Genomic DNA, 27,550 nt, shown 5'->3' with positions numbered 1-27,550 from the left:
TGATTTTTGTTTTCTCGTTTAATGCCAGTTTTCAAGGAAGGCTGACTATGTCTGTCACATACTCGTTCTGTTTAAAACCCATCCAGGTGCCTCCATGGGCTCTATCGGGAGTAGGGGGTTCCTGCGGCTGCTCCCCAAAGCCAGCAGAGAGCTCTTCACGGGGAACATGGAGCGCGTGCTTTTGAGGGTCATTTGAGGCTGTGGTGAGCAAAGGCGAGACTTGGGAGGGGTCATCTGGAGACATGGGGCTCCTCGAGAGGCTCTGGGGAAGCTGGGCACAAGGGGTCCACTTCTCACAGCCATCACTTCTTCTTGAACACTTGACGGCACACCTGGTCGCCGCACGTCAGCTCCTGCAACATCAGAAGCAGGTGAGTGACTAACAAGCCAGGCCTTCCTTCCGCCCACCCCCAGCCCTCTGGGTGTCTGTGAGTTGGGGTGGGGGAGGAGCCGGAATAAAGAGGACACTCAGTCATTCTGCGCAAAGAGCCTCTCAGAGACCCAATCAGCTGGCGTGCCCTGCAGGTAGCAGTAATTTGATTTTGACACTTGAATTGAGCTTGAACAACTATAAAAATGAAAAATGCAAAGAAATTATCCTCTTGAGCAGGATTTCTCCTACTCTCGTGATTAAAGCAACATCGCTTAATTTATAAAAGGCAGCAAAGCCACAAAGAAGGGCAGGATCTAGTGGGGAGCATTTGGAAGGCAAGGGCCTGGTGAGCTGTCCCTGCACCCTGGGGATTTTCTGGCCTCTGGTGATGAGAACGTTGGTTGGTGGCAGCACAGGCAATGACAGGGCATGGGCTGCGGAAGGGCTCCCCCAGGCCTGCCTGGGCAGACAAGATGCTGCCTTTCATCTGGACAGAGGGAGCCCCCAGGCCTCGTGACCCTTTGAGGGAGGAGAGGAAAAACACGAGTGTGGGAACGACCACAAAAATCATTGCAGTTGATGATGAATCCCCTGGCTTAGCCACAGGGACAGCTGGGGTTTGTACTACAATTAAAAAAATCCACCTTCCAAACTGGAGCAGGTAGGGAAACCTGTCGATGGAAAACAGTGACTGCTTCCCATTTATCACCAGTTGACATTGTCTCTGAAATAGAGAACTCAGGTGAGGCAAGGCTGGCTCTGAAGGGCACCCTGTGACATGAATGCTGACACTAGAGCCAGGTACCTGCTTGACTCCACAGGTGAATGAATAAAGAGCCATCCATTAAATGAGCCATTCATTGAACAAACGAGTGACTGAATGCATGAGGAGTGAAAGATCTTTCACTATTGAATGTTGGACAAATCACTTGCCTTAAAGACTGGAGAGTGAAAAATTAAGCTATGTAGACGGATATAATTTATATAAGGAAATCAGAAATAATTTATTCTAACTGCTCTGTGCCGGTGTCAAATTAAACTAAAATATTTTGGGATCAGGTGGACATAGCTTAGGATGTGAGGCCAGTGCCTGCGGTCTACAGGCAGTTCCCAGTGCAACCCGCTCCCATGCATCCCGAGCCCACAGCAGCCCCTCTCCTTCCTAGGCTCACATCACTGAGGAGGCCTGGTCTCACCCTCCTCCAGGGCATCTTAATTCTGTGCCTCGCATTTCTCCCCGGCTGACCTTTGACAGGTTCCCTGTATTTCTCCTTGGATCTCGGCTTCCTAACTCAGCATCTTGAACTTTCCTTTTAATTTCAGCCGTTCACAGAAACAGGAATAGAGATTTCCTCCTGGAGTCCCCTGAGCCAGATGGGAATGGCTCACGCATTTGACCACACGCATTTGGCTGGAGCTTAGGGGAGGAGGGCAAGGCCATTTTTTCTCGTCAAAGCGCCTGGTTGGGTGAACCGGCGGTTGGCATAAGCAGAGTGGAGGGGAGCTGGGGACTTACCAGGTGCAGCTTGTCCCCCTCGACCCACTGCTTCCAGCCTCGGTTCTTCTTTTCCCCCTTCTGCACGCACACAAGGACATCACCTTCCCAGGTGATCAGAGTCTGTAATGAGAGGTTTCCAGGCAAATCAAATGTATGGTCTTGATGGGGACTGAACACATGTAAACCTGCAGTTGCATTTCCTGCAGCCACTCCTGGGCTTCTGCTCCGTCCCCAGAGCAGAGCTCTCGGCCACAGCCACGCCAGCATCCCACCAGCCTCATTTGCACATACGCCCTTCATTCTAGCCAGACCGACTTCTCTTGGCCGGTTCTGTTCTCTTTGAAAGACTTCTACTCTTCCATTTTACCATATGGTAAAGACAGCATTCCAAATCGGTGGGGGAAAAGAGGATGAATTGAACTATGTCACAATGTAAAATTTCTGGAAGGGAAAGATACCTCAAAGTCAATAGGTGAATAACAAACTGAGAAAAATAATTGTAACACATATCAGACAAAGACCTGATTTCCTTACATACAAAGGACACCTGTACATCAATAAGGAAAAGATCATTAACCTAATAGGAATTTCAACACAGGACACCAAACCAACAGCTTACAAGGATAAACAAAACAAAACAAACACCCTAGCAGATGGCTTTTAAACATAAGAAAATATATTCAACCTCACTTATAACAAGAGAAATGCAAGTTAAGTCTGTTTGTTTTTCAGATACAATTCATCCTGTGGTCAAAGATCAAAGAGTCTAATGACACGCTGGGTTGGAGGGGGTACAGAGAAGCCCGGACCCTCACACAGGGCTGGTGCATATATAAACCGGTATGAATCTTTTTGCAGGGCAATTTTACATTACCTTTCAAAATATAACATTGTGTATACTCTTTGACCTAGAAATTTTACTTCTGAGAATTTTCCCTACAGGAAACACATTGTGAGGACTGCCCACCATAGGGCAATAATAAAGGCAGGGAAGCTACCTAGTTAGCAGGGGGCTGCACATATGGCTCCAAAGCCAGAACCGGGAGATGGACCTTCTCCTGGTCCTGGGTTTCCTCCAGGCAGCAATGCTGATCAATTAGCACAGGGAAGGCAGCAGAGATGCAGAGCTTGTGCTGGACAACCAGGCTGAGTTGACCAGCAGGTTGGAGAAGCCACAAGAGGCTGAACCACAAGAGGCTCCAACCCCTCTTACTAAATTTACATATTTACAAATTTCACACCCTGCCCCAGTTCCTCTTCCTCCTGTCTTAGTACCTGCCAAGGGACGATGTGTACTATCCCTAAGTGGTCCTTCAAGGCCACCCACCTCTGTGCCCACATTAGGCTTGCATGTGAGGTTGACGGTATCATTCCCATCTGGGCAGTGGTGGTGTCTTGGTGCTGCCCTTTCTCGGGGATGATCCTGATGTGAGTTGGTTTTCTTCCAAGTGTGTGCAAACCATATTACACCTCTATGAACAATATTATGCTAAGGACCAGGCATTTATTTTCCTCCCTATCTTGCAAACCCAGTTGGTGATAAACGAACCTGTGTTTTTGGTTTTTTTTTAAATTCACTTCAGGTCTGTTTTTTGGTAGATATCTGTTTTCTACAGATTGTTAAGTCTACCTGTTTCTAAAGCAATATTCGACCTTGACCATATTATATATTTTAGGTACAATTTTATTCCTCCTTATTTTACTCTTCAGCCCATCACAGCGTTGTTTGTTACAGCAAAGGCCTGGAAACCTCATAAATTGCATCAGTGGCGACTGGTTAAATACGGTGTGGTTCCTCCCTGCTCCGTAGCCCTTGAAAGGAGAAGGCAGTTCTGCACTTACAGAGAAGAGCAGTCTCCATAGTGTATAGTTTAAGTTAGAAAAGCAAGGAGGAGGGCCATGTGCATAAAAGAAAGGAGCAGTGGGGATGCATGCATATGTTTGTACACGTTCTCTCCAAGGAGGCAAAAAAAACCCTTAATAGTGATTGTCCCTTGGGGAGGGAACTAAGGAGCTGGGGGCCAGGATAGGAAGGAAGTTTCACTTTTTAGTGTTTAATTTTTTTTTAAAGCATGCATATGTATTAATATTCCCCAAATTAATTTAAAAGTAAAATTCTACATGTTTTCTAAAGAAAACATGTCTCCTCCTCCTTTAGGACCATCTTAAGCCTCACAGTTTCGAATGTCTTAGAGAAGCTTAATTCATAGGTTGTTCTCTTTCCTCTTCTGGAAGCGAGATGTTGTCTGGAATATTCCAGAGATCCCTCCCACGTAGACGAGAAAGGACTCACATCTTCTATTTGGGCAAGGTCTGTGTCTTCCAATCCCCCAGCCCATATGGTCTTACACATCAAGGACACCTAATGCATGTTGATTGAATGAATATCTGTCTCCCCTCTTTCAGAGGGGCTCGTGAGGGTGACCCAGGAGTTAAGAAGTGGAGTCCTGGAGAACAAGAGTAGAGGAGCACTACACGCACACGCAAGTGCACACGTGCACACAGACGCAAGATTTTTGTGCACTTGGGTGTGCCACCAAGGGTGGGCAACAGAAATTAATCAGAGAGATAGACTCACCCACTCCCTGCCGTGCCTCTCCAGCTAAAGGGTTGCAGTCAAGTCACAGGAAGAAGGTAGTGCCAAGGGCACCTGCTCTGTGTTCTGATTCCCATGGGAACAGCCCTTTGCTGGAGGCTGGGCAAATCCTGTCTGAGTACTTCTCAGTCTCGTGTGTGTGTGTGTGTGTGTGTGTGTGTGTGTGTGTGTGTGTGTGTGTGTGTGTTTATTAGCCCTGGCTTTTTGCTGCAGGCAAAGCAGACACCAGAAGTGAGAAAGGGGATTATCTCTCTCTGCAGGGCTAAGAGCCGATCCTGGAGAGAGGATGGAACTCAGAGAGGACAGAGCATGGAAGGGAGAGGCAGAAGCCTAGGTGTTAACAGATAGAACCCTTTAAGGGTCAGGAAGGGCCAAAAGGACATGACTTATTTCAGTAAGAGTGAGTTCTCCACCATCAAAGGTGATAAAAAATGAATCAGAGAGGACAGGCCTGCTTTTCAATAGCCCACGCCCCAAACTGAGAAGCAAGGGGAAAATGGATCATTTGGAACTGATTAGGTTAGAACAGCAGAGGGTTGCAAAAATTCTGAGACAAATTTTCCTATCATATCTGGTGTCTGATGAATTGGCCTCGCAGTCACACAGCTCAGAAAAGCTTGCCGATCCAGCAACGCCTCGGGGCGGGATTCTACAAGGGGCCGTTCCGGAGCTCGGGAGCTTAGCGTCTCCTGCCAAGACTGGTTTGATGGAAGCATTTCCAAAGGGCTTTCCATTTCCCACTTTTCTTTTCGAGGAGCCCAAACGTCATTCAACCCTGACTCATTGGCTGAGATGATCAATGTGGCAGGACAACTTGATTGAGAAATAAAATGTGTCCTGCTCTTTTGGCTTTAGAATCATCCCCAAAGAACGATGACAGCTTTTCCTCCCCACCCCGGGAGAGCAGCCAGAGCTTTGGGGGAAGAGTTGAGACTTCGACTTGGAAGGAACTCCTGGAAGCACCAGAGAAGAGTGGGGTTCTGGGGGGAGTGGGGGCTCATGGGGAAAGGGGAAGGGCAGGGTGGAGGGCCCTGCTTCGTTGTGGTGCTCTGAGAGGGTGGCCCTCTGCAGGCTTGAGAGCACGGATACCTGGGCACAGGAATCTCAGCCCGGCCCTCCTCAGCTTGGGAGCCAGGGCAGAGGTCTTGGTGGCTGCGTTGGCACAGAGGGAGTGGGTGCCACAAGGGCTCAAGCTGCCCACTCCTGTATAAACCACATGGGCTTGCACTGGACCGTGCAGTCCCCGGCGTTCTTGTATAGATGCTAAGATTTGGGTGCGGGAATCCTTAAATGCGGCTGAGATTGGATTTTCCCCCATTTCTGTTGTTGGGACTGCCCAGGTGTGATTGGATTTGGAAAACCAAAGATGTTCATACTGAGCGTGAATGTGGACCGTGCAACAATCAGTCACTGGGCTGTGATACCACCAGGTGATGCAGGAGGAGAGGGGACCTGCCGATGGCCCCGCCTTTCCCACCACTGCCCTACTTCTCCCCGCTGCTACCAACCTCTGCCTTATTCACAAAGAGCCCCTTGGATGAGGGCCTGCCTACTCTGCAGACTCCAGTTCTCGGGCTTGGAGATAACTCCCCACTCTGCACTCAGAGTTCTCTGCTCATTTTAGGGGCCTCCCTACATCTAAAAGCTTCAAGCGGCTAGAAGTGTGCCTTCTGATGCATGGAGGATTTCCTCGATTATGTCCTGAGAGTTAAGGTGAGGCTGAGACTGAAGCCGTAAGCTTGCCAGAGATTTATCTGGGTTTCTAGGATTGGAGAAAGCCTGCCTTCATCTAGTCTACTGATTTTTTGGTGTGATTTGCATTGCATTTTTCTAAAAAAAAAAAAATTAAATCAGTTGGAATCATCTAAAATTGAGATATTTCATATAAGAACCTACGAATGTTCAACAGCTCCTGAAAAGAAAAAAAAATTCTAGCAACATGAGGCCTCAGTCCTCCATGGCAATGATTGCCTGCTGCTGAGGAGCTGCTCCCAGGATGAAGCTATGCTATCCTGCTGGCACCGTCAACGTCCATCCCTACGAGCCCACCTGGCCTCTTTGCTTTGCCTGCCAGGCCCACATCAGCGTGTGAGTTGGCCTTCTACCCTGGGTCCTGGAGAGGTCAGCATCCTTTAATCCCTCCTTGGCTTATAAGCTACACGCAGAAGCCAGCCTGCTTCTTCCCACTAAGCTTTCAATACTTGCTTATTGCCAGCATCATTAAGTCCATTCTGGTCCCCCTCTCCTGACGCCTCCCAGGTCGTTTCTGTCGTTTTTTCATTGTGCAGCTAAACAGCCAGCCCCTGCGCCAAGACCGTGCGGAGGAAAACTCCACTCTGGTCAGTACCTTAACATTCCGGTTGTCCAGACCCTTCGTGTACTCGTCAAACTCCACCCCGACTGTGAAATCCAAGTTGTAGTTTCGGAACGTGCTGTTGGTTTTCGTCTTGAAGTTATCGCCGTCTTGCTCAATGATCTTCGTCTGAGCCAGATGGATGGCGATCTTGCGGGTGGCAAAATCAATATCTGTTGGCAAAGGGAGTGGTGGAGGTTATGATGTGCTCAGCCAGACGCATTCATTTCTTTAACAAGGCCAAACAGGACCAGAGAAGCAGATCTCAGGCCGGCCACATTCTTTGCTCAAGTGGGAAACGAGAGCTGTCTTGCACACAGCCAGTTTGGGCATCTCAGTCAACGGTAGGGAAACCCAGGGTCCCTGGGCATCTCCTCGGGAGCCCTGGTGGGAGGGGAGGTAGCACCCCTGAGCTGCAACTCCCCGGTGTGCGTGTGTGCACATCCATGCGCACATACACATATGTACACGCACACGCCTACATATACACACGCACATGCCCCTGCCCTCACAGCAGCTCCCTTCTATCTATTTGACATATTGGTTTCCTCCTAAGAGTTTGCTGAACAGAAGACTTCATGGTTTAAAAGGAAAAAGACTGTTTAAAAATAGCCAGTCTAGATCCTGGGTAAAGATGGATCTTTTGTTCACGCCCACTGAAGGGAAGAATACCTACAAACTTCCATTTTTACAGCAGATCTGGGGGAGGTTCTGCCTCAGTCATGGCCCCAGCACAGCTCAGGCATATTTCAGACACTTAATAAACACTTGCTCAGACATTTCTTTTGTTGTTTTTAAGGAAAAGATGAATCATTGTTTATATTTTTATTATGAAAGATTTCAAACAAACCAAAGTAGAGGGGAGAGTACGAGGAACCCGGTACACCCATCATGCAGATTCAACAATTGTCAAGGTTTTGCTGCTTCTACTCCATTTACATCTGTTTTTCTGCCTTGATATTTTAAAGAAAATCTTATTCGTTTCTGAGAGACCATTTGCAAGTAAAAGGGAACATGCCCTTCAATAGAGTGTTTCATTTCCTAAGCTAAGTGCTGAGCCCACCTCCTGTTAACCTCTGATTGTGCATAAAATGTCACCCAAGCCAAAATGCCACTGTCCTATAGAAATGATGTAGAAACAGGATAATACTGGAACTGCTACATTTCTACCCTTGCTACAAACATCATTAAGCCTTTTGTCTCTAGCCAAATCATATTTGACCTTTGACCTCCTTTATGCCTGTGAATTCTCCAGATATCTTCGGATGCCAATATAAATCTTTAATTTTTTTTTTAAGAAAGTTTACCTGGAAGATTTCAAAAAGCACTGAGATTGATTCGCTCATAACCCAAGGTAATAACGACTTCAAAAGTAAGAACAGTTCAGATTCACTGAGGGCTGTTTCTCTGAGAATTCCAGCCTCATCTCTATGGTAGTAGGTGATTAAACTTCACACTGTGTGCTATCTGGTGGGGGATAAATACTAGTGTGTGCATGAGTGAGACCAGCGGTTACCAACAGTTCGTGGAGCCGCTTTCAATTCAGAGAATGAACATCTCCGATGGTCGCATCCCCACCCCTTCTGCTGTCCTTCCCTGGTGGCCAAGCGTCACTTCCCTCACCCTCTTTCCCCATTTCCCTTCTGACACGTTTCTTCCTGAATCCCTCTTTGGTCATTATCACCTTCCTTCTCCTAAAGGACCAAGAAGAAGAGGTCCAAGCTGGATGCTTGGACCACAGCAGAATCCAGGAAGGACCTTGGCTGGTCTTTTGGACTCTAAATTCTATAAAGTCAGGGAATAATTTCAAGTAATAACAGGCAACCCAGAAGGTAAAAGGATTATATACCTGTATCCTAAGTTGAAAAGAGAAATAGGTTCAAGTTGGCCTGAGCTGGTGTACGCACGCCAGTGCTTTGTTCAACTCTCGTTCACTACTATCGGTTGAGAACTTGCCTGGTCTAAGAATTCACCGATGGCTGCCCATCAGAATCACCTGGGAAGATGTAAAAACTACAGATCTCTGGGCCTCATCTCAGACCCTGAATGTCTGCGTGGTTTTAAACCTTGGATTTCCTTTCAGGGGGCTGTTTGGAGAAAGACTTCAATGGTTTAAGAGATTTGAAAGCTACTGTTTAAGCACCTACTCCTCTTGAGGTAGGAAAACTCAAGGTTGGGCCCAAGCACAGCCTCTTCATGCATAGGTATTAGGGAGAAGGCAAAGCCACCTCCTTGTTTTGCAATTAACGAGGCCAGGACACATGGAGGAATGGCATCCAAAACGGAAACTTTGTAGCATCTGAGCAAGAAACTCTGCCCATGAAAACCGTGGAGCCTGTGCAAAAAAAACACACAGGTGGCTGATGACTGGATGAAAGGCAAAGGAGCCCACTGGCAGCCTCCCCATTCTTGCCTTCAGAGAGGACTTCTCAGCCCCACACATGCACAGAGGGGGGTCTCAAGTCGCCCTCTAGTAACCCTGGCCGTATTGTAATATCATTATAATATCATTAGCATTGCCATCTTGACCCCACCCCACCCCTGTGGGTTTCGCTTAGGTGCTCACGGGAAGGTTTCAGAATGGTGCCTGGTGGAAGTCCAAATGAGGAACTGCCGATGACACAATCATAGGGGAGGAAAAGGGGAGTCACCCTCATCTAAGCCCCAGAAGATTAACCCCATGTTACGACCTCAGCTGCCCCTACTGCGTGCCCCTCACTCCCAAGGACGCCCCACTCTTCTCCTTCGAGTGTGTAACTTGCTTCTGCCCTAAGTAAACTGCTTGTGTGCTCTCCCACACGTTCTGTGCTTCTAATAAACTCTGTGCCCACTTTACAATCGTGGTCTGTTTGTTGAATTCTTTCCTCAAAGAAGACAAGGACTGAGGTCCTTTTGCTCGCCAAAATCCCTCATGGTATAGGTGATGACGCGGAGGCCCAGAGAGGTTAAGTGACTTGTCTAAGATTACACAGGTGGAAAGCAATCACAAGGGTTTGATTATTGGAAGGATGTGTGGAAGATCAAGCTGGGAGGTGAAAATAGAGGTTCTCAGTTTAGGTAACCAAGGTAGAAGCAGAGAGGTAAAGAATTTTATGGGGGAACTTAGGAGCTAAGTTTTAGGTAAGGTGACTCTGGGGGCCATGCTGTGTGGACCTTTGGTAGTATTGGGGGTGATAATTAAGACATGCCTTTTAACCAACCAGGAATGCTGTCCCATAGTGGAACCTCCCTTGGGAAGATTCACTCACTTCATTCTCCCAAGAAACCCATGAGATAAGTACTATATTATTCTCCATTTTACCAGTGAAGAGCCTGGCTCAGAGAGGCTGTGTCATTTGCCCTCGACTATATAGTGAGGAAGCAGTAGAGGTGGTAATTGAACCCAGGATGGCCTGGCTCCAGGGCCAGCACCGTGCTCCACAAGCTCTGGGCTGACCCGTCCCATCATGTCAGACCACCCCAGTTTGTGCACTTCCAGTGGCTGCCCAAGATACCAGTAACTTCTGACTCTACGTTTCCCCTGGAGCCACAGGGGCTTCTGGATGCAGCTGGATGAGCCCTCTCTGTTTGGGGCAGCTTATGTTCTCCAGGGCTCATGTACATTGCCCCCACTAGACAGCAATTGTTTTCTAGGCTTAGGGCTCTACAAGAATCCGGAGCTGGAGCAACCACGTTCCAACGCTGGACATTTTCTGATAGCTTCAGCTTTGTGGCATATGAAATTGTACCGGGGGCTTCCCTGGTGGCGCAGTGGTTGAGAGTCCGCCTGCCAATGCAGGGGACACGGGTTCGTGCCCCGGTCCGGGAGGATCCCACATGCCACAGAGTGGCTGGGCCCGTGAGCCATGGGCACTGAGCCTGCGCGTCCGGAGCCTGTGCTCCGCAGCGGCAGAGGCCACAACAGTGAGAGGCCCGCATACTGCAAAAAAAAAAAGAGATTGTATCGGGGCAGGTCAAAGCCATACAGCCTGCAGGCCCCAGGGCATGGGGGTAGATAAATGCTCTCTCTGCTGCTGTGAACCCTCCTAGGCATCTAGGCCAGCATTCATAGAGCCCAGGGTGCCCCACTGTACTTGTCATGGACTCAGCCTATAAAAGACTGGTGGTCAAAACTTTTTTTTAAAGGGGAGCTCATGATCAGCTAAGTTTGAGAAATGAGCAATTAAAACCAAGACAGGCTGACCGCTTTCTTTACTGAAGAATTTCACAGAGATTTTAATCTGGGAAAAATGCTTTGTAACTCCAAGAGCAGGACAGAAGATGCAGCCTTTCCCAGTCTTAGGTGACTGTAGAACCCTCCGTGGTGGCATCTCCAGCTGGCCAGGGTTCCACAGAACATAAGACAGGAAAGTTTGACAAACCCCTTTCTGAGGCATTTATCTCTGTCATCTGGTCCCTGAAATTATGGTAATACCCCTTGTTTAATTTTTCTCCCTTTAAGGCAACTGCTGGCCTGTTTGGAGAGGAGAAGACTAGACGGGACCAAGTGGTCAACTATATCTGACTTCACAATGAATCCTTCCTTAAAGCTGCGAAAAGCCGCAAAAGAATGTTCTCTGCATTCTAGTCGGTATAAACACGTGCTTGCGCTAGGCAGAGGCTAACGTGTTACACTCCAATTCGCGTTCCTCTCCTTCTGCCCCAGAAACACAGCCTAAAGAGCCAGGTGACATCTAACTTCAGCTCCATCGCTGGACACTAGAGTCCAGATCTGGAAGCAGCAGAGAGCCAGTAGTTATAAGTAGAGTTATTACTAATTGCATCAGGCTGTTTTGAGGATGAAATTTGATGGTGTGTGTGAAGAGATCTGCCCAGTGGCTGGTGGCTTGTGGTAATGGCCCCATAAGCGGTAGCTGCTGACACCATCATAATCAACCCCCTGATCCCATAAGCCGGCTTCCTCGGAGCCCCCTGCATTTTTCCAGATGCTCCCTGCACACCTGGTCCCTGAATCCCTGCCCCTCTCCTCCCAGCCCCAGCCTTGTCTGCTCTAGCGTGGTCTGTTCTTTCTTACCTCCTTCCTCACCTGCTTTCCAGGCCCAGGGTTTAACCCGCAGGAGGTACTACCTGGCATTTTCCTCTCTTTCATGGGGTTTATTATTTTTTTCTCCAAGTCTCAGCTCTGTGAGTTCGAGGATGATGTTGTCTCTTTGCTCCCGTGTCCCCATAGAACTAGGCCCAGGGCTGCGCACACAGTGGGAGCTCAAGAGATACTTATGGTTTGGTTAACATGGGCACCGCGGTCCAGGACTGTGGTTCTCAAAGTGAGGCCCCTGGGCTGGCAGCAGCCACAGCACGTGGGACCCTCTTAGAAATGTAAATTCTGGGATCCACCCTAGACCTACGGGGGTTGGGCCCCTCTTGTTTTTACAAGCCTTCCAAGCGGTTCTGTGCATGCCGAAGTTTAGAACTTCTTGCATAAAAGAGTGAGGGTCAGATCCAGGCATAAATCCTGTCTCTGATCTTCCAGCTTTGTGACCTCAGAGAAGTCACTTTCCCTTTCTGAGCCTGTTTCTCACTGTAAAATGGGGAAAAGAAAGCTTATCTCATAGGGTTATTTATGTAAGGATTCAGTTAAAATAATGGCAAAAATGCTTTACACAGTGCCGAGGAGCTGGGGGGTATTTGATGCACATTGGCCTCCACTCCTTGGCCTTTTGCCCTCTGGTCAAACAGTGGTCAGATCGGCATTCAGTCCAGAGTGAAATATTCAGGTCATGTTTATGCATCTCCACAGCCATCTGCCACTCCACGCAGCCCAAGTGTCCTGGACTCTGAAGAAACAGAATTGTGGCTGATCTACCCCTCCCTCGTCACATAGCCCTGGCCTGTCACATGGGCGTTTAATCCAGCCTGGCCAAACCTTTTTTTGCATGGACTGGTTTCCTCATTCCATAGGTTGACCAAAGGGTAGAAACGACTTTAGTTCCTACTCTAGCCCTCTGTGTTGAGTGAGGAGAAGTTTAGGCAGTGCTAAACCATGCTGGAGACACAGTTAGGAGTTGAGGAAAGAAAACCACAGGTCATGAGTTAACCAGATGAAACGGAGGGGAGGGCACCAGGCAAAACTGCAGTTGACCCTTGAAAGACACGGGTTTGAACTGCATGGGTCCACTTACATGTGGATTGTTTTCAATAGTAATTACAGAACTACACCATCTGCGGTTGGTTAAATCCATGGATGCAGAACCACGGATACGGAGGAACCACATATATACGGAGGGCCAACCGTAAGTTACACGCAGAGTTTTGACTGCACGGAGAGCAGGGCTCTCCCCTAACACACCGCTGCTGCCTCCGCCCCCACTGTTGTTCAAGGGTCAACTGTACTAAGGAAGAATTGGGAATGACAGAGAAATTTAGAAGTCTAAATTTAAGTGGTCTTCAGAGAGCAAGTCTATTTTCACTCCACAGTTGTGGAAATCAAAGCCCAGAGAATTGAAGTGGCTGGTTCAGAGTTGCCCAGCTAGGACAGCACTCCTGGCAATTTGCCTACAAACACATTCTGTTTCTCGTCCACCACTAAAACACATTGTGTTTAAGTCTCCCCAAATGGAAATTACTGCTTGTCCCTGGTTGCCCAGAGAGGTAGATCACAGCTAAAAATGTCTACTGCCAAGAGAAGAGGTTTGTCCTGGAAACACCACCCCCAGTCAGTCTTTCGGACCAGAGCCGGGGAATCTTACTAGGGGCTCTAGGCAAATTGAATCAAACATTGCTTCTTCTCTGGGTTGAAAAATGGCTTGGCCTCTTGGCTACCCTTCACCGTGGGCGCAGGCTAGTTAATCATGTCACCTCTGCTCCACCCCAGGGAAGGAAGCCAAACATTCTGTTGGTGGATTTGTGATATTTCTAATCAAAAGGAAACATTTAACTGCAGCTGTAGAATACACAGGCATACACACACAGACTACAAAAACACTTACTCTTTGTACTTTGCAGGGAAAATTATTCTCCTGGTATGGTGTTTGAACACCAGGGTTATCAAATATGTTTCATCTGCTTTTCTGGATTAAAGGTATCTCCGAGCCTGATTTATAGCCAGGTGAAATGAATTTCTATCTCAGAGGAAAACGTACAAAGGCAAGCTATTTCTGAATAATATATACGGCTTATAGCTGCTGCAGAAGAAAAAACGAAAACACTGAAGTGACTTTATTAAAGCATACTTTTCATAACTGCATTTTGAACAATGCAGGCCATAAAGTTGAAATATGAGTATGCTACTCAACATTAAAATGCTTTCTAATATGCTTGTGGAAAAAACTAAAGTTGTAGCCTAAAAGGGTAGACGCGATTTGTCAATTAAAGAGCAGAAATACACCCATTTTCATCCTATGAAAACTGGAACCCATTCGAAGTGCAGCTTCCACGGGCTTCGAACCTGAACTCCTCAATTCACAAACCCTCAGCACTCGGGCATCGTGAGAAGCAGAGTGGAAGAGCAATCTTCTCCGTCTTTCCATGTCATTTCCTCCCCAGATAATCCACGGAAAGAGGAACTGTCCTTGCCCCTTCCTGCCTCCTTCTCTCTTACCCTCAGGGACACCTCCAAATGCATTCAAACCCTTCCCTAGCCAGCAGAGGCAGGCTGGAGACCCTGGGGTGCCTCCCTGCTCCCCTTGTACTTTTCACCTCCCCCCCCCCCATAATCTAGTCTGCACCATTGGGATGGGGGTCGAGGAGGAGAAGCTGCCACTACACGTCAGGGGAGACCCATAGGAAGGGACCAAACTTATCTTCACCTGGGCTTTTCCCACCTACAGCACTGTCCCTGTTTGAAAGTCCAACTAGAGGCCACACAAGCAAAGTCTTTGGCCAGTGTCTAACTTTATTGACTTGTGAGCACTGGCAGGAATCCAAATGCCGTGAAATTAACTCCTCGTTGGCTCATCAGACATTCATTCATTCATTCATTCATTCATGTATTCATTCATTCATTTTTACCCAGGGACTCCGAGTGACCCTCTTGCAATGTATCTGAGGGTCCTGCCTGCCTGCTTCAGAGGTCCCCATCCTGATGAACTTTGCTCAGCACGAAGCTCCCCCTTCCCTAACCCCACGCTTAGCACCTGCACCTGGAACCGAGCTATGGCAAGTGCTTGGGGGTTAGAAGCAGGCAGACCAGGCTCCTCTCTGAGCAACACCAGTTTCCAGCCACAAGTGATCCCAGGGAAGTTCCTTCACTTCCCTGACCTTCAGGTTCCTCACTCCTTAAAATGGCAAGCATTCCTTTGGCTCTATCCCTGGCTCTACCCTAAGCTCTAGATCTTATATCAACATGCCAATTTAATACTCCACTTGGATGGGCAATGGGCATCTGTAATCAAAAGATGTAAACCAGAATTCTTAACGCATTCCCGCCTGTCTGGCACCCCTGTCCAAACTCACTCCCCGCCATGTCTTCCCCGTGTCAGCTGATAGGGTCACAGCCTTCCCAGCTATTCAGGCCTAAGCCTGGGGGCCGTCTTCATTTCTTCCATTTCCTCTCGCTTCATTTTTATCTGCAAGCCCTGTCAGCTTTACCATCAAAATATACACTGAATCTGTCCTCTCTTCTCCAGCCCTGGGCACCACCCTAAACCAACCATCATCATTTCTTGCCTGAACAACACAGAAGCTTCCTTAATGGGCCTCCGTGTTTCTAGTCTTGCCCTCCTGTGATTCATTCTTCACGCTGTAGTCATAGCGAACCTTAAAGAATATGAATAAGATGGATTAAGTCTGCCCATCATAAGGCCTGACCTACCCCTGGGCTCACCACACGCCCAACACACCAGCCTTTGCTGTGCCCTGTGCCCGGAACAGCACTTCACAGCATTCAAGCCTCGGCTCCAATGTCACCTCCTCAGACAACCTTCCCTGACCACCCATCACTCTCCACCCAAGAATTCCTTTTTATTTTCTTTAAAGCACTTACCACTACCCAGAGAGTCTTAAACTATTACCCTGTCTCTCTCCCACTAGCGCGCCCACTCTGCAAGGGCAGGGAATGTGTTGCCTCATTTACCACCGCTTCACCAATGCCTAGAGCTCTTCCTGGCATGTCATAGGGGCTCAGGGCATTTGTTGAAACTGAATTAATTAAATGACATAATGTAGAGAAAGCTCATGCTAGCACGATCTTATCATGGCCTGAGAATGTTTTGTGCATGCGCTCACCTCTGATGTTACACTTTGGCCCCTTGCAGTCAGGACAGGCTTTTGAACGTCGTGGGTAATCAGGAAAGATTTCCCAGCAAAGACCACTCAGGTGGCAGCTGCTTGACTTCAGCCTCTAAGGTTACCGCTTTCCTGGTAGGATTTTCCAGAGACCCACTAGGACTTTTTGCAGTAGCCACTGCTCTTTATTTTTTTTTTTTCTTTTTATTATTTGACCTACATGCTATTTATGATTGTATTGATTAATTTAAAATTTTTTTTTTTAAACCCCACATTTGTTTATTTATTTATTTTTTGGTTGTGTTGGGTCTTCGTTTCTGTGCGAGGGCTTTCTCTAGTTGTGGCAAGCGGGGGCCACTCTTCATCGCGGTGCGCGGGCCTCTCACTATCGTGGCCTCTCTTGTTGCGGAGCACAGGCTCCAGACGCGCAGGCTCAGTAGCTGTGGCTCACGGGCCTAGTTGCTCCACGGCATGTGGGATCCTCCCAGACCAGGGCTCGAACCCATGTTCCCTGCATTAGCAGGCAGATTCTCAACCACTGCGCCACCAGGGAAGCCCCGCCACTGCTCTTTTAAATCTGTACATGTTGATTTCAATGAAAAGATGCTCTTCATAGAAGATGATCCCCACCTTCTTTTGTGAATTAAGAGAACTGGATTTTTCCTAATGGTTACAAATTATTGAACAAAGATTTCCTAAAATATGTCTAAGTTTAATGTTAACTGAGTATTTTTATTTATTATTTACTTTTGACTGTGCTGGGTTTTCATTGCTGTGCATGGGCTTTCTCTAGTTGAGGCGAGCAGGGGCTACTCTTTGTTGCGGTGCACGGGCTTCTCATTGCGGTGGCTTCTCCTGTTGCAGAGCACGGACTCTAGGCGCGCGGGCTTCAGTAGTTGTGGCGCACGGGCTCAGTAGTTGTGGCGCACGGGCTTAGTTGCCCCTCGGCATGTGGGATCTTCCCGGACCAGGGCTCAAACCCGTGTCCCCTGCATTGGCAGGTGGATTCTTAACCACTGGACCACCGGGGAAGTCCCTGAGTACTTTTGGAACAGATGCCTTCCATTATACGTTCCTGTCTTCCTGATTAAAGTTACATGGTGGGGTTTTATTTCTTAGGCTCACCCCCTGCTTCTTCTCCACTTAGTTACCAAATCTAGTCAGTTTCCTGCTATGGACAACCCCTTGGACACCCTCCTTGGCACTGCTCTCACATCTTGCCAGGACGACTGCAACCACTTCCTCCTTCAGTTCTCTGTCTCTGCTGATCTATTCACGCCCTGGCTGTCAGTGTGCTCATGGCCCTTCTCTCCTCTGTACACAGTTCTTCCCAGGACCCTCTCCTTACCTGATGTCCTTGGGTGATGGTCACACATGGTGTCACACCGCTTCAAGATCCAGCCCTGGTACCTTTCTGACTCTTCTTACCCCTGCGGCCGCCCTTGCACTTCACTCCCTGGTAATATGGCTTCTGCTTCCTTTGGCCGCCCACATCCTCATCAGCCTGACCTTGGCACATGCTCACAGGTCCAGACCTGACTCTATCCTTGTGTAGAGCACTCCTCTCCTTCCTTCAAAACCCCATCCAGAAGTACTAAGGAGACCGTCGATGATCCATCTATTGTAGCTCCCTCCACCCTCACCGCCACACACACTGTTTTAAAAAATTATGTACATTTCAGGTGTACAGCATCATAATTCAACATCTGTATAGACTGCAGAGTGATCACCACCACAAGTCTAGTTACCATCCATCACCATTCAGCGCACACACTTCTGGTCACCATTGTTCTATTGTCACCATAGCCCTTTCAGGCCCAAGGGACAGAATCACCCACTGTCCCATCTGTGGCAGACTATACTTTCTTTAATGGCTGCAATACCACCACCTCTCATCCTACAGGCTGTTCTTACAATAGGATTTTGACATTTTGAGAGGCGGGGGTCTATGTACCTTCCCCTTGAATGTGGGTGGGCTCATGACTGCTTCAACCAATAGAATATGGTGGAAGTGATGCTGTGTGACTTCTGAGTCTGGGTTATAAAAGGTCATTCAGCTGCTGCCTCCTGTCTCTTTAGACACAACCAGAGTGCTATGAGGAAACGCAGGCCACATGGGTCACCACGTGTAGATGAGGTCTCAGCGGCTGGCCAGCACCAACTGTCAGACACAGGAGCCAGAAGCCTTTGAGATGGCTCTGGCCCCAGCCACTGTCCTACCGCAATGGAATGAGAGCCTCCCAGCAAGAACCCCCTATGTGAACCTGGTCAGTTCCCATAACTATGAGAGACAATGATAAAATCACTGTATCATAAAATCAAGCTGCCACATTTTGGGGGTGATTTATCACACTATAATAGAGAACAGGAATGCAATTTGTACACAGCTATAGCTTGACTCTCTGCACCAGTTTGAGCTCCTTGAGAACAGAGGCTGGGCCCGGGCCTGCTGCAAATGGCACCGTCCCTGGCTTCCACGGGCGTCGTCTAAAGCTTTGGAAAAGAAGCTGAATGATTCCCCAGGTACGTGCAGTGCTGGTCTCACTCCGGGGCAGAGTGAATGGACTCTCCCCAAGTGTTCTTTCACAGCACGGGGACCTCACTTTGAGAGGTCTGCCCTTTAGATTGAAGACCAATCCTCCACTCCCTGACTCCCCGATCCAAGCTGAAGGAGGACCTCAGGGCATGACAGCTTCCTCAGGGTAGAGGAGTTCACCAGCTGCTCTCCTCACTGTCAAGAAAGAGTCTAGGGCCTCAGGAAACACGAGATCTAAGAAGGCAGGAGAGGAGGTACAATCGACCCTTGTCACCCATTCTCTGAACAGCGAATGGGTTTGAAAATTTGGGGCAAACCCAAAGGTTGCCCTGATGTGTCATTGCTGAGGCTGGCAGCCAGGTCATGTGGGGAGGCGGGGGGTGGAGTGAGTCACCAACTGGGAACAAAGACAGTTTGTCCCCAGACCCACCTCTTGAAAGGAGTATCTCCTTCCTAGGGAACCAGCCGCCAGGCCCACAGAGAAAGCCGACTCCCTGGTGCTAGGGATTAACGTCTAAGAAAGAGACAGCTCTTTGGCAGGGAATGGCGTTATACTTAGTGATATTTCCATATCTGGGGATTTGGGAGGATCTCCACATACGTTTTTCCCAAATGCGAAGGGCTTCGTGCTCAAAAGGGCAAGGAGACAAGCTTCACTGACTTGTCAGTGTTGGGAAAGCAACCCCTGTCTTGTGGGGTGGATGTGGAGGAAATTGTACAGATCTGCTGGGTTGCATTTTGGTTTTTTTTTTTTGGCCACATCACATGGCATAGTTCCCACGTACCCTGTATTGGAAGCATGGAGTCTTAACCACTGGGCCACCAGGGAAGTTCCTGCTGGGTTGCTTTCAGCAGATTCAATTGTGGGAGGCAGCCCCACCCGGCTGCTTCTGGCTGAGCCCTTGAGACCTGTCTCCAGTGCCTGTCTGCCCCACTTGTGTCCCAGTGCCTGTCTGCCCCACTTGTGTCCCCATGCGCAGGTGAGAGGGGTCAGGTGTCCCATCTCCACGGCGGGAAGGTGACTCTGTCTGAGTCGTTTCTGCACAGAGCCTCATGGATTCAAGCTGGGGCAAGATCCTGGGATACTGTAGGCCATCAGCAGCTGGGTAAACCAAGGTACCAAGCACATCCACATTCTGGGTTTAGCTAGTACCACCCCCTATGGTGTTAATCTCCATCAGGAAAGTGGGAGCCCACCCCTCTCCACTGCAGAGACTCGTACAAAGGGGTCAACCCGTTTGCTCATTAGAGTGAAATCAGTGTAGTTAAGTTGTTGAATTGGAAGTCATGACTGTAGCTCTGAGATAAGAGGTGTCCGATACCAAGGAGAACTGGAAAGGCCACTCCCTCCAAAACCTCCTGGACAGAGACAGCCAAACATCACAGTCACGATCCACACACCCCTCCTGCACAAGGAGGGTGTAAGTGGGTATGAAAGAGTCCAGAGGACGGCTGCTTTTAGGAAGAGGACTTTTTTGCACAGCGCTGACAGGGTGCCCTGCATCCCGGCATCCCCCAGAAGCAATAGGGGATGGACAGGAGTGCTTGCCTCTCACCTTAAGGCTAGAAAGAGGGGCTCCAGGGGCCCACCCTGTACAGCCGAAAACTAAACTGAGGCTCCATTTTGCACCTAAAGCCACCATAGGACTTTATATAATTTAAGAATAAGCAACAAAGGACACAAAATTGCTTTCTTATTATACTCCCTGAGTTGGGCTTGTTCAGCTCACTGCTGAAAGCTTGAAACCATCAAATAGCTCTTGTTAAAGTACTTTCAATCATTCAGAACAACCACCAACATCATCTGGAGAAACAAGGCTGGTGTTATTTCTCTATCTGGTGGATGAGGAGACTGGTGCGGAAAGGTTAAAATATTGGCCAACGTCAGAGAGAAAGCCTCAGCTGGCCCACTGGTTTTGTTTCCTCCTCTGTATGATCTTGTTCAGAATTCTAGTTCTGAGCTCATTTCCAGCCCATTTACTCACGTATGGAAGCAGGATTCCATTTCTAGTCTCACTCAGGGTGCTAAAAGCAGGGGCGACAGGGTTAGGGTTCTGATACGGGGATTTTTGTCTCCTCCCCCCTCTCCCAAGTATATTGGTAGCATTCTGTAGCCAGGAGGGGAAAAAAAGCTATCCAGTGCTGTAAACATGTCTAAAGTACATGACGAAATTTCCAACCTCTGTAAATTGCAAAACATGTCACATGAGCTCTCCTTGTTTGTTGACACGGTGGAAGTGTCATCAAGCTAGAAGTGAATTGCACAGAAAAACCCACAATTCCCATTCTTGATGAGACTTCCCATCATCACATCCAAATTATTGGGCCTCAGATCGCACCCGCAGCCGTTTTTTCTCATGCTTCACGTAGAGAAGTTCCAGCTGGGAACTCCCTATGCGGAGAGATCTAAAGCTAGAAAAGGTGATCAGGCGGTCATTGCAGAAATAAGGACAGGCAGCCAATGCTCCTTGCCGGGACCTGGTCTATAATATCTGCCCCCAAAAGTGAGCTCGCCTCTGTGGGCCCACTTGCTCTGGTTTTGTGTGTTTTCTGCCAGCCCCACAAGAGATCCCACAGGAGAGTCAACTCGGGACACATGGTGATGGAGCCCCTGGCTTGGAGCCTAGTTCAGAAGTCAGGTGAGCAGTGAGTTGTTTGATGTATATGATGAAAGCCTTTCCTAGCCTGATTTTCTCTAGGCTGAGAGATTTGTTATCTACTCTTTTTTGTGCTTCTCCACTACAAGACTAATGAAAGAGCAATGCAGGGGTCATTTGTGCATCGTATCAGATCCAACTTGTTATCTAAGAGATGGCAATCACAAGGCAGGGGAGCTACTGCATTTTCCTCTCAAGTCTGGCTTTCCTCACATATGCGTGTGTGTGCCTCCCCCATTCAGTGAATCTTTTCTGTACGCCAAGGACATTCTAGACATAACCTCATTTATTATTGCTCCCAACTTGCCGATGAGGAATCTGAGCCTCAGAGAATGAGTGTGACTTGCCTGATATTACACAGCTGGTAAAGAGCGAGGAGTGAGGCTTGCACACAGGTCTGGGGAGCTCCACAGTGCCCTCCTTCTCCCTTTCCCACCTCCTCCCCCTTTCCCACCTCTGGCAACCCCCTTACCCAGAGCCTTCATTAAGCCTTCAAAGTTGTCATTACTCTCCAACTCCCAGGTTCCGTTCTGGTCCCTTGTCATGGTGGTGGCCTTTGGTTACCGTGGGTGTGTGCTGGACGGCAAGGAGCAGGCTGCAGGGCGAACGTGTTAGAATGAGCTACTTTTATAATCCAGTGGACCAGGTTTATGGCTTTGAAGATAACACGCTCAAAGGTCAAAAGCACAGCCCAAAGGAACTTTCCTTTCCTTTGCAAAATTCAGCAGGACCATGAGCAACCCATGCTCAAAACCTGACGTGGCCGGGCGTGGGTGTCCTTGTGACCTCCAACGTACACAAGGCCTGGAATAGCTCATTTTTGGCTGGCTGGGCTCCCACAGAGCCCCTGGCCCCATGCAGAATACTCTGTGCAGCAAACACCCAGTACCCACCCAACATGCACAACAGGCCATCAGATCCCAGGCTTCAAACCTGGAGTCTCTCAGCTGTGTAGCCAGAACTTCTGGCCTGGCTGGTAAAGTCATGAAGATGGGAACTCACGCCTGTGGGCCTCTACTCTACTTTGCGCTGGGCAGGAGACACCCTTCATCTTGTTTTCTTACAAGAGCCCTGAGCTATGTTTAACCATCTCCATTTTACAGATGAGAAAGGCTCAAGGAGGTTAAATCACATGCCTAATAACTACTGGTCAGTGGCCGAACTGGGATTCAAACTCAGGCCTGTCTGGCTCCAAAGTTCTTTCTAAGGAAAAGAGCTTTGTTAAGACAGTGTGCTAAGTTCAGCTTGGAAAGGGCAGCTTGGGTTGGGGTTTGACTTGAGAACCTGATTCTCACTTGCTTCCCAGCAAGTTACCCTGAGAGCATCTACGCAGTGGGGTTACTCAAGAAAAGCATTTTCTCAGAGCATGAATCTACTAAAAGCAAGCAGGACCCAGAGGGAGGCCAGATGGAGGGCAGCAGGGTAGTGGGACTCTGCTTTAGACCCCAGGAAAAAGCTGACGATCACCTGACTAAGGTGAATCGCATGGCTGGCATTTGGTCAAGGACTCTTGGTTCAGGACTGTTCTTCATGCTGGCTATCCCAGTGGGTCAGAAAATGGGTTGGCTTACTGCTCTGACACATGGTTCTGAGAATTGGGGCTTGAGCAGGGGCTCCTACACTCTGAAGAATGGAGGTGTGAGCTGAGATGGATAAACCATGAGTCCCCAGTTTTAATCTTGACACTTTGAAGCTCTAATGTATGTATCCTTGTGCTATGAAATCTAAGCAAACGGTTCTGCTGTGTGTGGTTTGAGAGGTATAAAACGACACATTTATTTTTCAGTAAATATACTGGAGTCAGAAAGACACACAGTAAAAATTGGCCCAGCTGTTTTCAAAAGACCAATGTAGGATGAAGGGAAGAGGGGAGTAAAGGACAACTTCACTACAAATGGAATGAGTGAAGGCATCAAAAGTGGACAGATAGGGAGCCTTGGGCTTCATCCTTTGAGGTCCAGCCAGAATCTGCTGTAGGCTGAGCACTCAGCCTCCTGGGAGCTAGGTATTCCCCTCCAGGCTCAGATTCCGATTCCTACCTGAGTTCCCTGTAGGCCTCCCTTGCAAGAAAGTAACAATAAGCTGGCCACGTAGGGGAGGAGACCAGGGACAAGAATGTGTTTGCCAGTTGCAAAAAGCCAGGGACTTAGGTTTTAACGGGCATGGGGGTGGGGGTGGGAGTCATTTACTCTGTGTAAGGCAGGAAGTTGAGACTGAGATGCTTGCATAAAGCCAAAATACTTGATGGATTAGTCCCTCAGTGAGAGTGTGAAATAATCAAAATCTACCTAGAGACAACAAGAAAGTTTATTTGGCCTGGGTTCTACATGAGTTAAAAAAAATGTACTTCGCTGTTCTGACTCTGGTTTGGGGTTTGAATTTATGCTGCCTGGTAGTCAGTATATTAAAATAAATGCAGTCTTGAGCTTACAATACTTATAGGCTGCTGGAAAGAAGTAAATGTGAAAGCTGTCTGGAGGGACACAACTTCAACCCAGACCAACCAGAATTCTCTGTGATAAAGCCATGCCAAATGGGAGCACATAATCCAAAACTGCAAAACACACATGAAAATAATCCACCAAAAAGTGAGCACCAGCAGAAACATATAGTCCAATTAGACTTCCAAGAGCTTCAGATAATAAAAATTGTCAGATATAAAGTATAAAATAAGTATGTTAAAATTAGAGAAATTTAAAAGCACTTAAAAACATAAAAAAGGATAAAATGATTTTTTAAAAGATAGATTAAAAATAACCAGAGAGTAGTAGAAATTTAAAAATATAGTCATTAAAAGTAAAAAGGTAATAGAGGAGTTAAACAGCTGATTAAACACAGCTGAGGAGAGAATTAGTAAATTGGAGGAGAAAGCTAAGGAAATTACCCAGGATATATATACCACAGAACACGTTGGTGGAAATTTAGAACCTCAAGATACAAATAAAATTCTAAAATCTTACAGAGAAAACAAAAACAACCATATAGATTACCTATAGAGAAACAATACAATAGTTAAAATGGTATCAGACATCTCAACAACTCTGATGGAAGACAGTGATGGAACAATATCTTAGAGGCATAAGGGGAAATACTTTTGAATAAGAGTTATTAACTCAGCCAACTTCATTAAAATATGAGGGTTTTAAAAACTAAAATAGTTTCACATATTATAACCCCAAACTGGAAATAACCAAAACATCCATCAACAAGTTAATAAAAAAAATAAATTGTGGTGTATTCATACAATGGAATACTGCCCAACAGTAAAAGGAACAATCTCCTGATATATATAACATGGATGAATCTCAGACATTATGCTGAGGGGCAGAAACTTGACAGAAAAAATCACATACTGCATGTTTCCATTTATATGAAAGTCTAGAAAAAACCAAATCTCATCTGTAATGATAATAAAATAGGCCATGGCTTGACGGGTATGGGAAGAGAAGGTGAAATAGGAAAGGGCACAAGGAATATTTCTTGTGGAGGTAAGATGAAAATGTGCTACAGTTGAGATGGTTGTTGTAAGAAAATTGCCAAAACCCAAACTCTACAACTGATATCTCTTCCTTTTTATTGTATGTAAATTTTACTTAATAAAAATGAATAAAATTGTTCTTATTCATTCATGATTGTTTATGTAAAACTATTTAGTTTCAACCAAAGTTAAAATCCCTCATTATGCCCACATGAGAAGTTAGCTGACTGACATGAAGTAAACATGTGCTAAGGAGGCTATAATTGTTGATTGACTAGATGTTTATAAGAAATAGAGGTTAAATGATGAACAACACAATAAATGAAATTAAAAATTCTCTAGAAGGAATCAATAGCAGAATAAAAGAGGCAGAAGAACAGATAAGTGACCTGGAAGATAAAATAATGGAAATAACTATCACAAAGCAGAATAAAGAACAAAGAATGCAAAGAATTGAGGACAGTCTCAGAGACCCTGGGACAACATTAAATGTACCAACATTCGAATTATAGGGGTTCCAGAAGAAGAAGAGAAAAAGAAAGGGACTGAGAAATACTTAAGGAGATTATAGTTGAAAACTTCCTTAACATGGGAAAGGAAATAGTCAATCAAGTCCAGGAAGCACAGAGAGTCCCATACAGGATAAATCCAAGGAGAAACACACCAAGACACATATTAATCAAACTATTGAAATTTAAATACAAAGAAAAAATATTAAAAGCAGCAAGGGAAAAACAACAAATAACATATAAGGGAATCCCCAAAAGGTTAACAGCTGATCTTTCAGCAGAAACTCTGCAAGCCAGAAGGGAGTGGCAGGACATATTTAAAGTGAAGAAAGGGAAAAACCTACAACCAAGATTACTCTACGCAGCAAGGATCTCATTCAGATTCAATGGAGAAATTAAAAGCTTTACAGACAAGCAAAAGCTAAGAGAATTCAGCACCACCAGCTTTACAACAAATACTAAAGGAACTTCTCTAAGCAGGAAACACAAGAGAAGGAAAAGACCTACAATAACAAACCCCAAACAATTAAGTAGGTGGGAATAGGAACATACATATCAATAATTACCTTAAATGTAAATGGACAAAATGCTCCCACCAAAAGACACAGACTGGCTGAATGGATACAAAAACAAGACCTGTATATATGCTGTCTACAAGAGACCCACTTCAGACTTAGGGACACATACAGACTGAAAGTGAGGGGATGGAAAAAGATATTCCATGCAAATGGAAATCAAAAGAAAGCTGGAGTGGCAATTAGCATATCAGACAAAATAGACTTTAAAATAAAGACTATTACAAGAGACAAAGAAGGACACTATATAATGATCAAGGGATCGATCCAAGGAGAAGATATAACAACTGTAAATATTTATGCACCCAACATAGGAGCACCTCAATACATAAGGCAAATGCTAACAGCCATAATAGGGGAAATTGACAGTAACACAATCATAGTAGTGGATTTTAACACCCCACTTTCACCAATGGACAGATCATCCAAAATGAAAATAAATAAGGAAATAAAAGCTTTAAATGATACATTAAACAAGATGAACTTAATTGATATTTATAGGACATTGCATCCAAAAATAACAAAATACACTTACTTCTCAAGTGCTCATAGAACATTCTCCAGGATAGATCATATCTTGCATCACAAACCAAGCCTTGGTAAATTTAAGAAAATTGAAATCATATCAAGTATCTTTTCCGACCACAATGCTATGAGACTAGATATCAATTACAGGAAAAAATCTGTAAAGAATACAAACACATGGAGGCTAAACAATACACTACTGAATAACCAAGAGATCACTGAGGAAATCAAAGAGGAAATCAAAAAACACCTAGAAACAAATGACGATGAACACACGACCACCCAAAACCTATGGGATGCAGCAAAAGCAGTTCTAAGCAGGAAGTGTATAGCAATACAATCTTACCTCAATAAATGAGAAAGATCTCAAATAAATAACCTAAACTTACACCTAAAGCAATTAGAGAAAGAAGAAGAAGAACAACAACAAAAATCTCAAAGTTAGCAGAAGGAAAGAAATCATAAAAATCAGTTCAGAAATAAATGAAAAAGAAATGAAGAAAACAATAGCAAAGATCAATAAAACTAAAAGCTGGTTCTTTGAGGAGATGACCAAAATTGATAAACCATTAGCCAGACTTATCAAGAAAAAAAGGGAGAAGACTCAAATCAGTAGAATTAGAAATGAAAAAGGAGAAGTAACAACTGACACTGCAGAAATACAAAGGATCATGAGAGATTACTACAAGCAACTATATGCCAATAAATTGGACAACACGGAAGAAATGAACAAATTCTTAGAAAAGCACAAGCTTCCGAGACTGAACCAGGAAGAAATAGAAAATATAAACAGACAAATCACAAGCACTGAAACTGAAACTGTGATTAAAAATCTTCCAAAAAACAAAAGCCCAGGACCAGATGGCTTCACAGGAGAATTCTATTAAACATTTAGAGAAGAGCTAACACTTACCTTCTCAAACTCTTCCAAAATATAGCAGATGGAGGAATACTCCCAAACTCATTCTATGAGGCCACCATCACCCTGATACAAAAACCAGACAAAGATGTCACAAAGAAAGAAAACTACAGGTCAATATCACTGATAAACATAGATACAAAAATCCTCAACAAAATACTAGCAAACAGAATCCAACAGCACATTAAAAGGATCATACACCATGATCAAGTGGGGATTATCCCAGGAATGCAAGGATTCTTCAATATATGCAAATCAATCAATGTGATACACCATATTAACAAATTGAAGGAGAAAAACCATATGATCATTCAATAGATGCAGGGAAAGCTTTCAACAAGATTCAAGACCTGTTTATGAAAATAATCC

The 27,550-nt window shown here is 46.3% G+C and overlaps 1 protein-coding gene and 1 long non-coding RNA gene across 5 annotated transcripts; one reads left to right on the top strand and one right to left on the bottom strand.

Moving 5' to 3' along the window:
• Positions 1 to 27,550, bottom strand: RBP2 (retinol binding protein 2). 4 transcript variants are annotated; one of them, XM_049710109.1, is made up of 6 exons: positions 27,532 to 27,550; positions 27,176 to 27,247; positions 21,648 to 21,770; positions 6,815 to 6,993; positions 1,890 to 1,991; positions 1 to 353 (listed from the first exon to the last, which is right to left on the bottom strand). In XM_049710109.1, exons 3-6 carry the CDS (start codon positions 21,718 to 21,720, stop codon positions 303 to 305), a joined length of 405 nt encoding a protein of 134 aa, XP_049566066.1. In that variant the 5' UTR covers positions 21,721 to 21,770; positions 27,176 to 27,247; positions 27,532 to 27,550; the 3' UTR covers positions 1 to 302. The 4 variants fall into 4 exon arrangements, with proteins under 4 accessions (XP_049566066.1, XP_049566065.1, XP_049566067.1 ...); XM_049710108.1 differs by lacking the exon at positions 27,532 to 27,550 and adding an exon at positions 27,381 to 27,519; XM_049710110.1 differs by lacking the exons at positions 27,176 to 27,247; positions 27,532 to 27,550 and adding an exon at positions 26,273 to 26,291.
• LOC117196300 (uncharacterized) lies at positions 1,990 to 10,158 on the top strand. Its single transcript, XR_007477509.1, has 3 exons — positions 1,990 to 6,806; positions 8,119 to 8,174; positions 8,521 to 10,158. It is a non-coding gene; the product is annotated as an uncharacterized LOC117196300 (long non-coding RNA).

Source organism: Orcinus orca, chromosome 5, assembly GCF_937001465.1.
Source record: "Orcinus orca chromosome 5, mOrcOrc1.1, whole genome shotgun sequence".
Taxonomy (NCBI): domain Eukaryota; kingdom Metazoa; phylum Chordata; class Mammalia; order Artiodactyla; family Delphinidae; genus Orcinus; species Orcinus orca.
The sequence above is the reverse complement of the archived record's forward strand: the minus strand, read 5'-3'. Positions and strand labels throughout refer to the sequence as shown.